At 38.6% G+C, this 12,773-nt stretch overlaps 3 protein-coding genes and 2 pseudogenes across 5 annotated transcripts; 4 read left to right on the forward strand and 1 right to left on the reverse strand.

Annotated features, from left to right (window-relative positions):
* The first annotated feature begins 323 nt into the window (after positions 1 to 323).
* LOC104740865 (uncharacterized) lies at positions 324 to 1,169 on the forward strand (annotated as a pseudogene).
* A 123-nt stretch (positions 1,170 to 1,292) lies between these two features.
* Positions 1,293 to 5,633, reverse strand: LOC104743445 (SWI/SNF complex subunit SWI3C). 2 transcript variants are annotated; one of them, XM_087485426.1, is made up of 9 exons: positions 5,332 to 5,633; positions 4,652 to 5,194; positions 3,511 to 4,049; positions 3,011 to 3,368; positions 2,836 to 2,909; positions 2,557 to 2,642; positions 2,407 to 2,462; positions 2,128 to 2,312; positions 1,293 to 2,027 (listed from the first exon to the last, which is right to left on the reverse strand). In XM_087485426.1, the coding sequence occupies exons 1-9, from the start codon at positions 5,345 to 5,347 to the stop codon at positions 1,473 to 1,475; spliced, it is 2,412 nt and encodes an 803-aa protein (XP_087341552.1). In that variant the 5' UTR covers positions 5,348 to 5,633; the 3' UTR covers positions 1,293 to 1,472. The 2 variants fall into 2 exon arrangements, with proteins under 2 accessions (XP_087341552.1, XP_087341553.1); XM_087485427.1 differs by having other exon boundaries at positions 2,128 to 2,303; positions 5,332 to 5,559.
* Positions 5,634 to 7,483: 1,850 nt separating this feature from the next.
* Positions 7,484 to 9,179, forward strand: LOC104740866 (N-glycosylase/DNA lyase OGG1). Its single transcript, XM_010461590.3, is given in 4 exon segments — positions 7,484 to 8,186; positions 8,361 to 8,571; positions 8,690 to 8,899; positions 8,901 to 9,179. Coding segments are annotated over 4 exon segments (1,107 nt in total). The 5' UTR covers positions 7,484 to 7,533; the 3' UTR covers positions 8,934 to 9,179.
* A 226-nt stretch (positions 9,180 to 9,405) lies between these two features.
* LOC104740868 (proteasome subunit beta type-3-A) lies at positions 9,406 to 11,550 on the forward strand. Its single transcript, XM_010461591.3, has 7 exons — positions 9,406 to 9,575; positions 9,703 to 9,884; positions 9,997 to 10,104; positions 10,272 to 10,361; positions 10,715 to 10,799; positions 11,119 to 11,213; positions 11,321 to 11,550. The coding sequence occupies exons 1-7, from the start codon at positions 9,570 to 9,572 to the stop codon at positions 11,367 to 11,369; spliced, it is 615 nt and encodes a 204-aa protein (XP_010459893.1). The 5' UTR covers positions 9,406 to 9,569; the 3' UTR covers positions 11,370 to 11,550.
* A 103-nt stretch (positions 11,551 to 11,653) lies between these two features.
* On the forward strand, positions 11,654 to 12,773 carry LOC104740867 (uncharacterized; annotated as a pseudogene). Its single transcript, XR_015580453.1, has 2 exons — positions 11,654 to 11,880; positions 11,970 to 12,773. The product of XR_015580453.1 is annotated as an uncharacterized LOC104740867 (transcript).

A 12,773-nucleotide genomic window follows, 5' to 3' on the forward strand; every position in this document is an offset into this window, starting at 1 on the left:
AAAATGTCAAAAAAAAAGAAAAATAATATTAGTAGATTTTAATTTATATAAGATTTTTTTTTCTGTTTACCACCTCTGATAATCAATCATATTAGTAAAATTCTCCGAAAATGCAATAAAATACAAGTGAATAAATATACCAAGATTCTTCACACCCACATAAAAAGAAGGTTCGGATACACATATCCAAAACTATAGGAAACATAACTAAATAAAAATAAAAATGCTGTCAACACAACAAGTTCGTTGAATCTTTTATAGTTTTGACATATAAAATTAAAAAAAAAAAATCTGGATACGTTCTAAAAATAATTGGTCAAAACTATAAGTAGTGTTTATTGTTGTTGACTTGTTGTTGTTACATGATGATGAATTGATTGATGATAGCCTTGAAATTGAAACAAATCGATTCTTTTTATTTTGTATTTTTATTATATTTTGGGGGTGTTGTTGTATGTACCCAAACCCAATGGTCGAAGGTGACGATTATTCTTTCAAAAGACCCGGAGCTGTGCCTTTTAAGTGGGAGGTCCGACCCGGTGTACCCAAAACCCAACCCGGTGATGATGATCACCCTACTCTTCTTCTTCAACCTCCCAAAAGACTTGCTCCTCTCAGATTAAAACCATTCCCGCCGTCTGAATCCAAAAGCCGGCCGGTTTCTCCATTCGCTCCTCCGTCGTCTTTCAAGCTCAAATCGCCGCCTTCAGATTCCGACTCTCAATGTTCAGGACCTCCGACTCCGTATTTCCGATCTTCTCCTCCTCGAGTCGGTGGGTGTTTCTATCCCAAGTCATTGTTTGGGTGGAAGAAGAGTAAGAGCAGTGATATTAAAAAGACCGGTCAGGAATCGTCATCATCGTCATCATCGGAGTTTGAGAATTTCTATGAAACGGGATCAACGTTTTCTCGGTCGGAAGATTCAAGCCAGGGATCGGTTTCTTCGAGATGGGGTTCGCCGAAATCGTCATTCTCCTCTCGCCGTGGTTCGCCGCTGAAACGCACTGATTCCGATTGTATGAGAAAAAATCCATTTTAATGATGGCTCGCTCAGTCTCTCGCCTCGGTTAGCCTTAAATTTATTTTAACTTCTTAGAAAAAAAAAAAAAGAAGATTTTTAGAATAATTATAAATTTAATAAAACGGATTTGAGTTTTTCATTCGGACAAGAACTAATGTACATTTATAAACGGAACTGTCTGTATTGTCCAAAAGGCAAATGAGACAGTGTTGTTTACTTCTACTGTCTGAAATGTTGAGAGTAAGTGAAAATATTTGGGAAGAGAGACATAGACAGCAGACATTAAGATTGGTAACTGTTTTAATTCACAACGAGGATGATTTTGTTACTACAAGACACTACTAACTTAGGGACAACACTACCGGTCTGTCTCAAAGCCAATAACAAATAACAAGGCGGAAATAAATAAATATGGATACTGATAAGCTAAGTAAAGCTAAAGAGATACGTCTCAGTTTAAGCCTAAACCGGACCCTGAGCCTGAACCCGTGGAAGACCTAACCATCGGGTGACTAAACGAGGGTTGGTTGATGGATGCTGCTCCTCCTGAACCTGCAGGGTTATTAAGTTGGTTGTTGCCAAACATGACATTTGGTGAAGCCGTTGATCCTGCATTCGTCTGTATCGCATTGAGAGGCAATCTCGGGCCAAACGAGAAAGCTTGTTGTTGCTGTTGTTGTTGGCGTGCCATGAACTGCATCTGCGCATGGACTTGCGGGTTGTTGCTGAATCCTGGAATGATGCTTGGTTGAGATGTTGCTGAAACTTGTTGTTGTTGCTGCTGCAAGAGAGTATTGATGCTGTTACTACCTGTGGACAGAGACATCCCTTGGAGATTATTATTAGTCTGTGGAGGGATTCCTCCAGGTGATCCAAATCTTGCTGAGAGCATACGGACTCGTTCTGCAGCAAATCTCTGACGTGTTTTCTCTACTTGTTCGCATTCTTTCATCAACAATGTTTCAATTTCTGCAAACTGTTTTAGCTTCAGCTCCATCCTCTTCAGCTGCCGTTTTTTAAATGATATCAGTAAAAAACAAACGCTATCGACAAAATAAATTAACCAACTATACAAATTCTCATCAGCAACTGCTTCCGGTATTTACCTGGTGATTTACAATATTTGCAGAAAGCCTTTGGATCTCACGTTCTTCATGATCGGCAAACAATTTTGCTTTCGTTGCTGCAGCTGATAGACCGGCTCTAAATGCCACCATAACCTTATCCTCTGGCAATGGAGTCTGTGGTTCTGCTCCGTTTTGGCTCGATGTTTTAGCTGCTCCTGAGTTTTCTTTTACAATTAAAGCATGCGGGTATTGAAGATTAGGTTAACACAAAGGAGCCAAGAAATTACTGTAAAGAGAACAAACAAGTAACTGCCTTACCATCTTGCTGCTGATTTTCTCCAGCTTCTTTCCCTTGCACTCCCTCAGATTTCATCCTTTATGGATTGAGATGTTTCAGTATAGTCCATAGTTAAACTGAATTCTACTATAAAGATCTCTAAAATGGACAGGGTCATGGAATGCACTAACCTATCATCCTCAGATAAAATCGCAAGGGACTCATGGGCACATGACGCAGCAACTCGAGGTCCAACAGCTGATGCCAAAAATGCAACCTAAAATGTTTCGGTATCAGGATCCTCATAATCCCCAAACTTACATTTACTAGAGGACTATTTTTTTCACTCAAAACATGCATACAGTTTAGGTCTTAGATCAACCGATTCATGGATCAGTATCTCTAACTGGTGAGATCAAAAGGCTAATGAGAAGAGCATATCAAATTTGCAGCGAAAAAAGTTCACAAACCAATGCCATAACCGGATTCGGAGACTTCACAAAAGGAAGCTTGATCTCCGTGTCAGAATCTTGCTCCGAATATCCTGCAGAGGCAAGTCGACAATGAGTATGGCATGTCAAAGAACATAACTAAAGCCAATACGTCATGGCTACAAATAGTTTGAGATGAAGAAAGCAAAATCACCGGGTATATCTCCATCTGAATCTGTTCCTTTGTGGTCATATCCATTTGCAGGGTTTTCCAAATCAGTTACACCTGGAACCTCAACATTATCCAAAAGACCATCCTCCACAGGTAATCGAAGAAAATGAAGAATGCACTGAGCTTTTGATTTGGAACCAACATGATCTGCAATCTGAATCCAATTTTCATTGTAGAGTTCCACAGCTTCAAGAAGTAAGAGAGTTTCCTGATCACTCCAATTGTCTCCATCTTGATCGCCATAAAATTTGGATGGATCCACTCTTACAAAGTCAAGACAAGAATGTCCAACAACAAATCTTCCATGGTGAAAACAATCAGAGCATAAGACTATATCCCCCTGTAAAGTAGAGATGAAGCAATTTGTTAGAAGCGCTCTGATATCTGAAACAGTAAGTAAGATAAGGTTTTGAGTCTATAATGGAAAAAAATCAGAGAATGATACACAAAGGGTAATGCGTAAGGGAAAGCATGCTAAGAACCTTCTTTTGTGACTGGAAGTACACAGTTGGAAGCGGTCGAGAACAATGGTTGCAATGATTATCACAAAGGTGTTCACGAATTCTGATGTCCAAGTCAGGGATGTCACCATCCAAGCTTGACAAGGATGAATACACTTCAGCCCCCTTGTGTCTACAGTTGGGCTTGTCAAATTTGATCAAACTATCAATAGATGTTAAAGCAGCAGACGGCACGTGGACCTCACCATTTGTATCCTCCCTCACATCCAATGCATCTCTAGAAGGCCCAGGATGTGACTGGGTGGTGGCACAGTAATTGATTATTCCCCAGTGATCAAGAAAACGGAAAACTCGTGCAAAATCTGCAATGTCAACACCATCTACCAATCCTTGACAATCAGAAATCGTCAGTGTCTTTTCAGGGTTCTGCATATATTTTGAAACAATTGCGTTCCTGAATTCCATATAACTTTCGGGTGTATGGTTTGGCGATTTTCCAGAGAAGAATTGTGGCACCACTTGCCTTTCAAGCCGATCCACTGTGTTTGGTGCAAACCAATCTGTTCAAATGTAACAGCAAAAGTAAAATAATAAATTCGAGCACTGGGGACCAAAATATCAGAAATAAAAATAAACTAAGAGGGAATTCAGGATACATCTGAACATGAACTCCAAGAACATAGCCCAAGTAAAATTTAGAGGACATCACTTGCATAATCCATTCAAGATGCAATCCTGATCTAAGAAACCTAGGGCTACTCAAAGCCAGTAGTTATTCTACTTTGATTAATACATACACGTAGATGATGTGGCAAGAGTTCTAATACCTCTCCTTATCCATCACACAGACCATAACAAAAAACTGATATGAAATACAGAAATAGAGTTGCTTTCAGAGTAATGTAAACTAAGAACCACGCACGTACGATAAAACCTTCTACATTCAGGAGCTACCGGCATAAGAACCCTTTGAGATATCTTAAGAAAAATCAAATTCTTGACAACAAATATGACTACTACAATACTAGTACCAACCAGCAAAATCTGATACTGCATTAAGCCTCACTTGTAACATAAAAGAACATTGCAACATAGTCAACACTTACAAGTCTTCAATTCATATGCAAAATCATGAACTAAAGGACAAGAGAAACAAACAAACCTGAATGCATAGGCAAGACATGAACCAGATCCCCAAACCGTTTAGCAACTCCTTCTCCTTCCAAAATAGGTGGTGGAGAGATAACATAAGCAGAAGACGCTCCATCACTCCTCTCAAGATCAAAGGACAGAGCATCAGCCGGTACAGTAGACAACGCTTGCAATTGCCCATAGGAAATATTCTCCAGAGACGGAAGCGAACCTTGACCTCTAGTCTCCCCAATCAAACCACCTCTCTCAGCAGCCACAACGGCCGTTACAGACGCGTGTGGACGGATCACAACACGCTTAACCACAGAGGGGAAATCAGAGATGCGCGAACCGGAATCTTCAACTACTTCGCCAATACCGTGTCCCGGATCGGGAGTTGCGCCGCCGTTCTGGTGAAGCTCATCGGCATTATTATCAACGTCATCAATTTCTTCGTTGTTGTGATTGTTGTTGTTCTCTTCGTCTTCTTCCTCGATATCTTCCTCCTCTTGTTTCGGTTTCCTCGCCGCCGATAACCCACCTCGCTTCCGTCGTTTCCATTTCCCTCTTCTATCTGCGACAGAATTGGGGGAAAAAAGGGTAATTCAATTCGCAAAAGTAAAAAAATACCCATAGATACGATCTATATGGGTAAGTCAAATCCCAATTCAAAATTGGATTTTGAGGAAACAGAGAAATTGCAATTGTTACCTTCAGAAGCTGGCATTCTTGTGGATGAAGATAGAGAAATTGAGGTTTAGGGTTCAGTGGAATCAAAACCAAAGAACTCTAAAGTGTAAGAGAGAATTGCTTTCTTTGTCTTCTTCTGTTCCTCCGAGTCGCTCTGATTTCTTCTAGCTCTCTCTCTCGAGCAACCCACAGCAAACCTTTTTCTCTGAATTTATTTCGCCAATGCCTTCTTTTTAGTCATTCTCCCACAACGACGTCACATAACCTTTTGGTTGGGTAAGAGGTTTTGGAAAAGGTTTGACTTCAAAATTTCAACCTTCGTTAACCAATCCGATTTCGGTTTATAATCATATTTAATCGGTTTATATTGATACCGTTTTGTTTCAAATTGAAGAGATAATGACCGGTTTTGTTCGGTTTTTAGTTCAAATTGGTTAAACCGATTGAAATTGATACATTAAGGGTGATACTGGTGTGGTGGTTAGTCAAACCAATCAACATGGACATACTCCTCTCACAATTTCTGTACACCATATTATATTCACCTCGTAATTCTCAGCATAGACATAAATTACTCCTCTCATCAAACCGTTATTTTCCACCATAATTTCACTAATTTATCATAAAATAATACGATACAAAGTAGGAAATTCTTCATGTGTTTCATATATATATTTTTAATATCACAATAATCGATCATACAATCACTATAAAAGTTGAATATGTATATGTTCTTTACCACACAATAAGTATAAGATAATGAAAAAAAAAAAAAATTAAAAAAATGATGAAAACATCTATCATGTATTCGTCGTTAAATTTACTTTTTTCCATATATAGCAAAGCTGAATATTTAGCATTCAACAAGCTCATCACTCAGACTGGGATAAAGCTTGACACATTAACATTTGATAATGGTTTCTGGTTTTACTCTAATTTATAAGATTTCACATTACAAAATTCTAAGATTTTATTTTTAAAAACAAAATATATTTTTTCAATAATTACATATTTAGTTTCAACATTTTCCCTCGTTTTTTTGTTCAACGTTGTTTACAATGATAATTAGTTATGTAATTATTATTAGTTTTTATAGAAATCTACCTTTTTAATATCCTTTTATTATGGGATTTGCTATTAAAAACAATCAGTGACCTTAGTGCAGTGGCAGAAAGTAAGTCTAATTGTGGAAAAAACAACCAATTATAATTTATTAATTTTTTTGTGTTTGGTTCGATTTTCTAAATGATATCTTGCTCTGTTTGAAATCCTCGTGAATTATCCAATGTCAATTTAATCTCAGCTTGAAAACATATTTTAATTCCAAAATCTTTTATTTATGCTTATACATCAACAAAAGTAACAGAAGTAGTAAAAATATAAAAATAGAACTTGTAGGAAAGAAGAGATTAGCAACCTCCAATGGACTCGTTTAAGCTAATCTATATATTTTGTTAACAAAACAACAAAAAACTTGCTTAGCAAGGCAAATCGAGCAATGAACTCCAAAATGTCATGAAAAAAGTGAATAATGCTTAGATGCTATCCTATTTGAGGATTTTTTTTTATAATTTAATTATTTACAATCCAAAAACCTATTATATCGCCAAAATTTGGTTTATTTGGTATTTTGAAAACAACACTAACTTGTTTTTTTTTTAATGTCTCATGATTATCTTCTTCTAATTGGGAAGGAATCAAGCCGATTAACTTGTTCTCATTAAGAGGTAATTCGTTCAATAATTTGCCGTCAACTATTTGAGAAAGTATCAAATCACAGAGTTTGTTATCGAAGAGATTTTAAGTAACAAGTTTTTTTCATAATATTTACAAATTATATGTTTACAAACTTTAAGAATTATGTCATTTTTATTTCGGCAAATTACCTTTTTGTTTTTGAGGAAAAAAATATTAAATTTTCAATTGACATGTGGAACAAGTGTATTACATAGATTGCATATATATAGTTGGATAATAAAAATATACATGTATATACATACATAATGATTTTTATTAAATTATACATAATCTCAATAATTAAATGCTTTAATTAAAATTTTGAATCACATTTACTTTGGTTTAGATTGATTGAAAGAGATAACCAAAACAATTCTTTTTTAAGTTCAAATTGGTTAATCCGGTTCAAATTGATTAACCCGGTTTAAATTGATACATTAAGGGTCCGCTCGTTCGCGTGGGTGGTTCCGTTAACGAGCAACGGCGATGAAGAGACCTCGTGCAACATCTTCTTCGGCGTCGATCTCCGCCACCACGAAACCACCTCTGTCTCCGCCGGTCACACCGATTCTGAAACAGAAGCTACACAGAACAGGAGCACCAAAATGGTTCCCGTTAAAACTCACCCACACGGAGCTGACTCTACCGTTAACTTTTCCGACGGGTCAAACATTCCGGTGGAAGCAGACTGGGGCGATTCAGTACAGCGGAACGATAGGACCTCACCTCGTCTCTCTCCGCCAGCGTCCAGGAGACGATACAGTTTCCTACTGCGTCCATTGCAGCAGCACTAGCCCTAAATCAGGAGCGGAGCTTGCGCTGCTGGATTTTCTCAATGCCGAGATCTCGTTAGCTGAGCTATGGTCTGATTTCTCGAAGAAGGATCCTCGTTTCGGAGAGCTGGCGAAACATCTTCGTGGCGCTCGTGTGCTGAGACAGGATCCGCTTGAGTGCTTAATTCAGTTTTTGTGCTCGTCCAACAATAATATCGCCAGGATTACCAAGATGGTTGATTTCGTCTCGTCTTTAGGGTTACATTTGGGTGACATTGAAGGATTTGAGTTTCATCAGTTCCCATCATTAGATCGGTTATCTAGGGTTTCTGAAGCAGAGCTTAGAATGGCTGGTTTTGGTTACAGGTGTGCGTGTGCTTGCTTCATTCATCACACTTATCTAACTTTACTGCCTATTCAATTAGCCATTTAGGATAAAACTTTGATTGAAGCTTATACCTCCATTCGTAGCATTTTTATCTGATTGGTTCTGTTCTCAGTTGCAAATACTGATTTTGGTTCCATGTTGTGGGTGAGCAGAGCCAAATACATAACAGGTACAGTGAATGCTTTGCAGTCAAAGCCTGGTGGTGGCAATGAATGGCTTCTTTCTTTACGCAAATTAGATCTCCAAGAGGCAGTTGCTGAGCTATGTACGTTACCTGGTGTTGGTCCAAAGGTAGCAGCTTGCATAGCTCTGTTTTCCCTTGATCAGCATAGTGCCATTCCCGTTGACACGCATGTCTGGAAGGTAACGATCGAATCTGTGGTTTCTATATATTGTAGTTACTAAATGCAGATCCAAATACATTTTTCTGTGGTGACTTAAGTAGCTTTTATTTGTGTTCTGTTATGGGGAAATGGATCAGATCGCCACAAACTATCTACTGCCAGACCTTGCTGGTGCAAAACTGACAGCTAAACTCCACGGCCGAGTGGCAGAAGCATTTGTGAGTAAATATGGTGAATATGCTGGTTGGGCTCAAACATTGCTTTTCATCGCCGAGTTACCTGCACAAAAAACTCTCTTGCAGTCGTTTTCCCAGCCCATTAACAAACCGGACACATATGCGGAAGACAAATGAAACTAGCTGTGACACGATGAAGCCATAACTATATGCTCTACCCCAAGTGTCAGAAGGAAATTTGCTAGACGTAAAGGCATCCTCGATGCGTCAAGTCCAGAAACTTGACCTTAGTAGAACTAATGGCTTGTCAGGCAATTCCCTGGCTGATATAATATTGGCGAATGAGCGTAGTTGGTTCTTATGATCATTAATTTACTTGCGAACTCAACGTTGAATTGTACTTGTAACTTTTTAATCATTCATGCTTCTTATTGTTTGTTCCCTTTGCAAATCTCTTTATCTTAACGACTCGTACTTGTATATTGCAATGTACCGATTAGTGGAATTGTGGTTCAAATGGGAATCTAGAGCTCCTCCAGTCCAGTTAGAAAAAGCGATATCACTTTATGAATTTGGGACCGTTTAGTTGACCATTGACCTTAAATATTTTATGAATCTAGACAAAATTTAATTAATTTTCCTTATTAAGCCCAATAGAAAAAGGCCTACGTAAATTCGGCCCAAACTATATTGAAGGCGAGGAAAAAAAGTCCGGCTGGATTTTCCTCCAAGCCACCGTCGACTTTACTTAGTTGCTCCTCTCTCTCTCTCCTCCACCTTCTCAGATTTCTCCTCCGTTCGGAAAAGCTCCAAATTCGACTCTGAAAACCCTAAGTTTCCGATGTCGGTAAGTTTTACAACTCCCAGTTTTCTTTTTCTTAATTTGAATCTCAGAGACCTCAACCTCTATTAGTTTTACGCATCAATGGTTTAGATAGTGACCTCAACCTCAACCTCTATTTGTGGCGATTTAGATCTTCGAGTACAATGGAAGTGCCGTCGTGGCTATGGTAGGTAAGAACTGCTTCGCCATCGCCAGTGATCGTAGGCTCGGTGTCCAGCTACAAACAATCGCTACTGATTTCCAGAGAATCTCCAAGATCCACGATCGTGTCTTCATCGGCCTTTCTGGCCTCGCTACCGATGTTCAAACACTGTAAAACTATCTTGCTAGCTTCCACATGTTCCCATATTTGTTTTGGTTTTACGTTTTTTGAATTGAATTGACGAGAGTTTTTTTCTTGGTTTTTGTCTTTGATGTTTGAAAGGTACCAGCGCTTGGTGTTTCGTCATAAGCTTTACCAGCTCCGGGAAGAGAGAGACATGAAGCCTGAAACTTTCGCTAGTCTCGTCTCAGCCATTCTTTACGAGAAGAGGTCAGTGCCTACTTTATCAAGTCGATTTGCTTTATTAGCTACCTGTTGTTTGTGATGCTGCCCATGATTCTGGTTAGGACTGATTTGCTTCTGGCTAGGACTAATTTGCTAAGTTTGTCTCCGAATTATGATTTAGAATGATAATGAGATTGGCTGCTTATTTTCAGATTTGGTCCTTACTTATGCCAACCTGTGATTGCCGGCTTGGGAGATGATGACAAGCCTTTCATTTGCACGATGGACTCTATTGGAGCCAAGTATGTTCACATATTTTCTTGGTTAAATCTCTGATTCGTAGGGAAGCTTTTCCCTTTTTCGTATTGATGTCATTAGCTTGGTTAGTGTGGTGTGGTCTGTATAGTCCTTCATATGTTTCATGGAAATAATTCATTTTGCTTTTGGGGGGTTTTGGGAATTGTTGGATTTACCTCAGCATCCTATGAGTAGGAAATGACCATGGTTTCGTCTGCATATTGTTTTGAACCTTTGATACATTTCTCTATTTTGTGTTTGTTGTTTCGACCTAATGGCTGCAGATACCTTTACATTTCTTTTAATTGCTTGATATAATAGGGAACATGGTATAATGATTGCTTTCTTCTAAATGCAGAGAGTTGGCTAAAGATTTTGTTGTATCTGGAACTGCTTCAGAATCACTGTACGGAGCCTGCGAGGCAATGTACAAGCCTGATATGGTTTGTCCACTAGCAACTTTATTATCTGTTGTTTTATTACCAAATCCTGTCACGGCAAATGCATAAAAACCACAGTTATGCGTGATGTTTGGTAGGTTTAAAGGTTCAGGGTTACTTTATAAAAAAATGGAATGTTGAATTAGTTTGAAAATTAGGGTGCATATGCAGAGATCAAAATAGCTGTTAGTTTTCTCTTTGATATCTTCAATTGCCCCTTTTGGCATGAGGTCTTTAAAAATTTGAGCTTGTTAGCTTTATTCTGTTTTATGTAGACCTATGTATCAAAGACTCTGGCTTAACAAAAATGGGGATTTTTCAGGAAGCTGAGGAATTGTTCGAGACAATATCACAAGCACTTCTCTCATCAGTTGACCGTGATTGTCTGAGTGGTTGGGGAGGACATGTTTACATTGTGTAAGTTCTCAATTCTTCTCAATGGGTTTCTTCTTCTCTTTTTCTCCCCACTTTTGTTATCAAAAATTAGTTCTTAAAACAAACTTTCATGGTGATATGTTGTACAGAACACCAACAGAGATTAAGGAGAGGATCCTAAAGGGAAGGATGGACTGATCAGCTTCTTCTATCCAAGTTGTTTTTCATTGTAATCCGGTTTTAAGTAGCGTAACCTTCACATCCCGGTTTAATCATATGATCATTCCTTCTCTGAAAATTATGGCTTCTTGAATCTGGATGATGTTTGATCTCCCCTCTTTGGATAATTTTATTTCAGTTCGCCGAGTTAACGAAGAAATAACACTTGTACTCTCACTGGTTTCTATTTTTATTTCATTTTTACTAAAGGACAAGAAATAAAGTTCAAAAAGCAGGTGCAGCTGCAACTTAATTAACAGTAACCACTAGATCTTAAGCAGTTACAAAGCGGCTTTCTCTTCTCAAACCTCTCTAATTTATTGTCTGTTAAATTTGCCTATTGCGGCAGACTAGAATAACTTATCTATAATCGGAATCTGAAGTTGGTCGTGATGGGTAACGTGTTGGACTCATTCTTCACCGGGTTCTCAAATTCTATCGGAAACTTCTTTGGTTCTCCACTTGACTTTCTATCTGGAAAATCTTGCAGGTAATACACAAAAACCATCACTTATATTTATCATAATCTTTCTTGACTGCTTATAGGCCCGAAACTAAAACAAATCGTACTTGGAACAGTTCGGTTTGTCCATCACCTTGGGATCTCATATGCTACATTGAGAATTTCTGCGTGGCGAATCTTGCTAAAACCGCATTAATCCTAATCGTATCCTACTTCTTTCTTTCTTCATCTACATGCTATACAAAGTTGGGTTTTGGCATTGTATCATCCACGGTTTCTGCGGATTCCTATGGGTTTTGGTCTCTTGTTGGTTCTACATTCTTAGCTATTGGTGTAGTTTCTTCTGCTATGATCTGCTACACTCAAAACGTAGAAGAAGACGCAGACACCACAGATATATAGAGGATGGTTGTGGTGATCATAACAGTGATGATGATGATGATGATGATGATGCGTCATTCACATACCATAGGTCGAGGCGAGAATGCAGAAAAGAAGAACGTCTTAGAAAGTCTCTGAGACCGAGGAGCCATCGTGTTAGAGTTGGTGTGAGGAAAGACCATCGTTCTGACTCGGATTTGAGCCAACATGCTGATGGTGGTAGTCCGGTTCATGGTGTTAGAGTGAGCAGAGAGTCTAAGTTCGCACGGAAGGGTTCAAAACGCAGAAATCGAGTTCACCATGGTCCTCGCAGAGCCTGAAATGAACCACATATATCTGGAACTGCTTCGGAATCAATGTATGGAGCCTGCGAGGCAATGTACAAGACTACAAGCCAGTTATGGTTTGTCCACTAGCAACTTTATCATCTGTTGTTTAATTGACCAGCTGGGTCAACTTTGATAGAGCAATCTCTCTGTTTCTTGGCAAAACAGACCTTTTCGTTATATACAATTAAGTATTATTGTAAGCAAAATAAA

This window comes from Camelina sativa, chromosome 14 (genome assembly GCF_030686135.1).
Source record: "Camelina sativa cultivar CO46 ecotype springtype chromosome 14, ASM3068613v1".
Taxonomy (NCBI): Eukaryota; Viridiplantae; Streptophyta; class Magnoliopsida; order Brassicales; family Brassicaceae; genus Camelina; species Camelina sativa.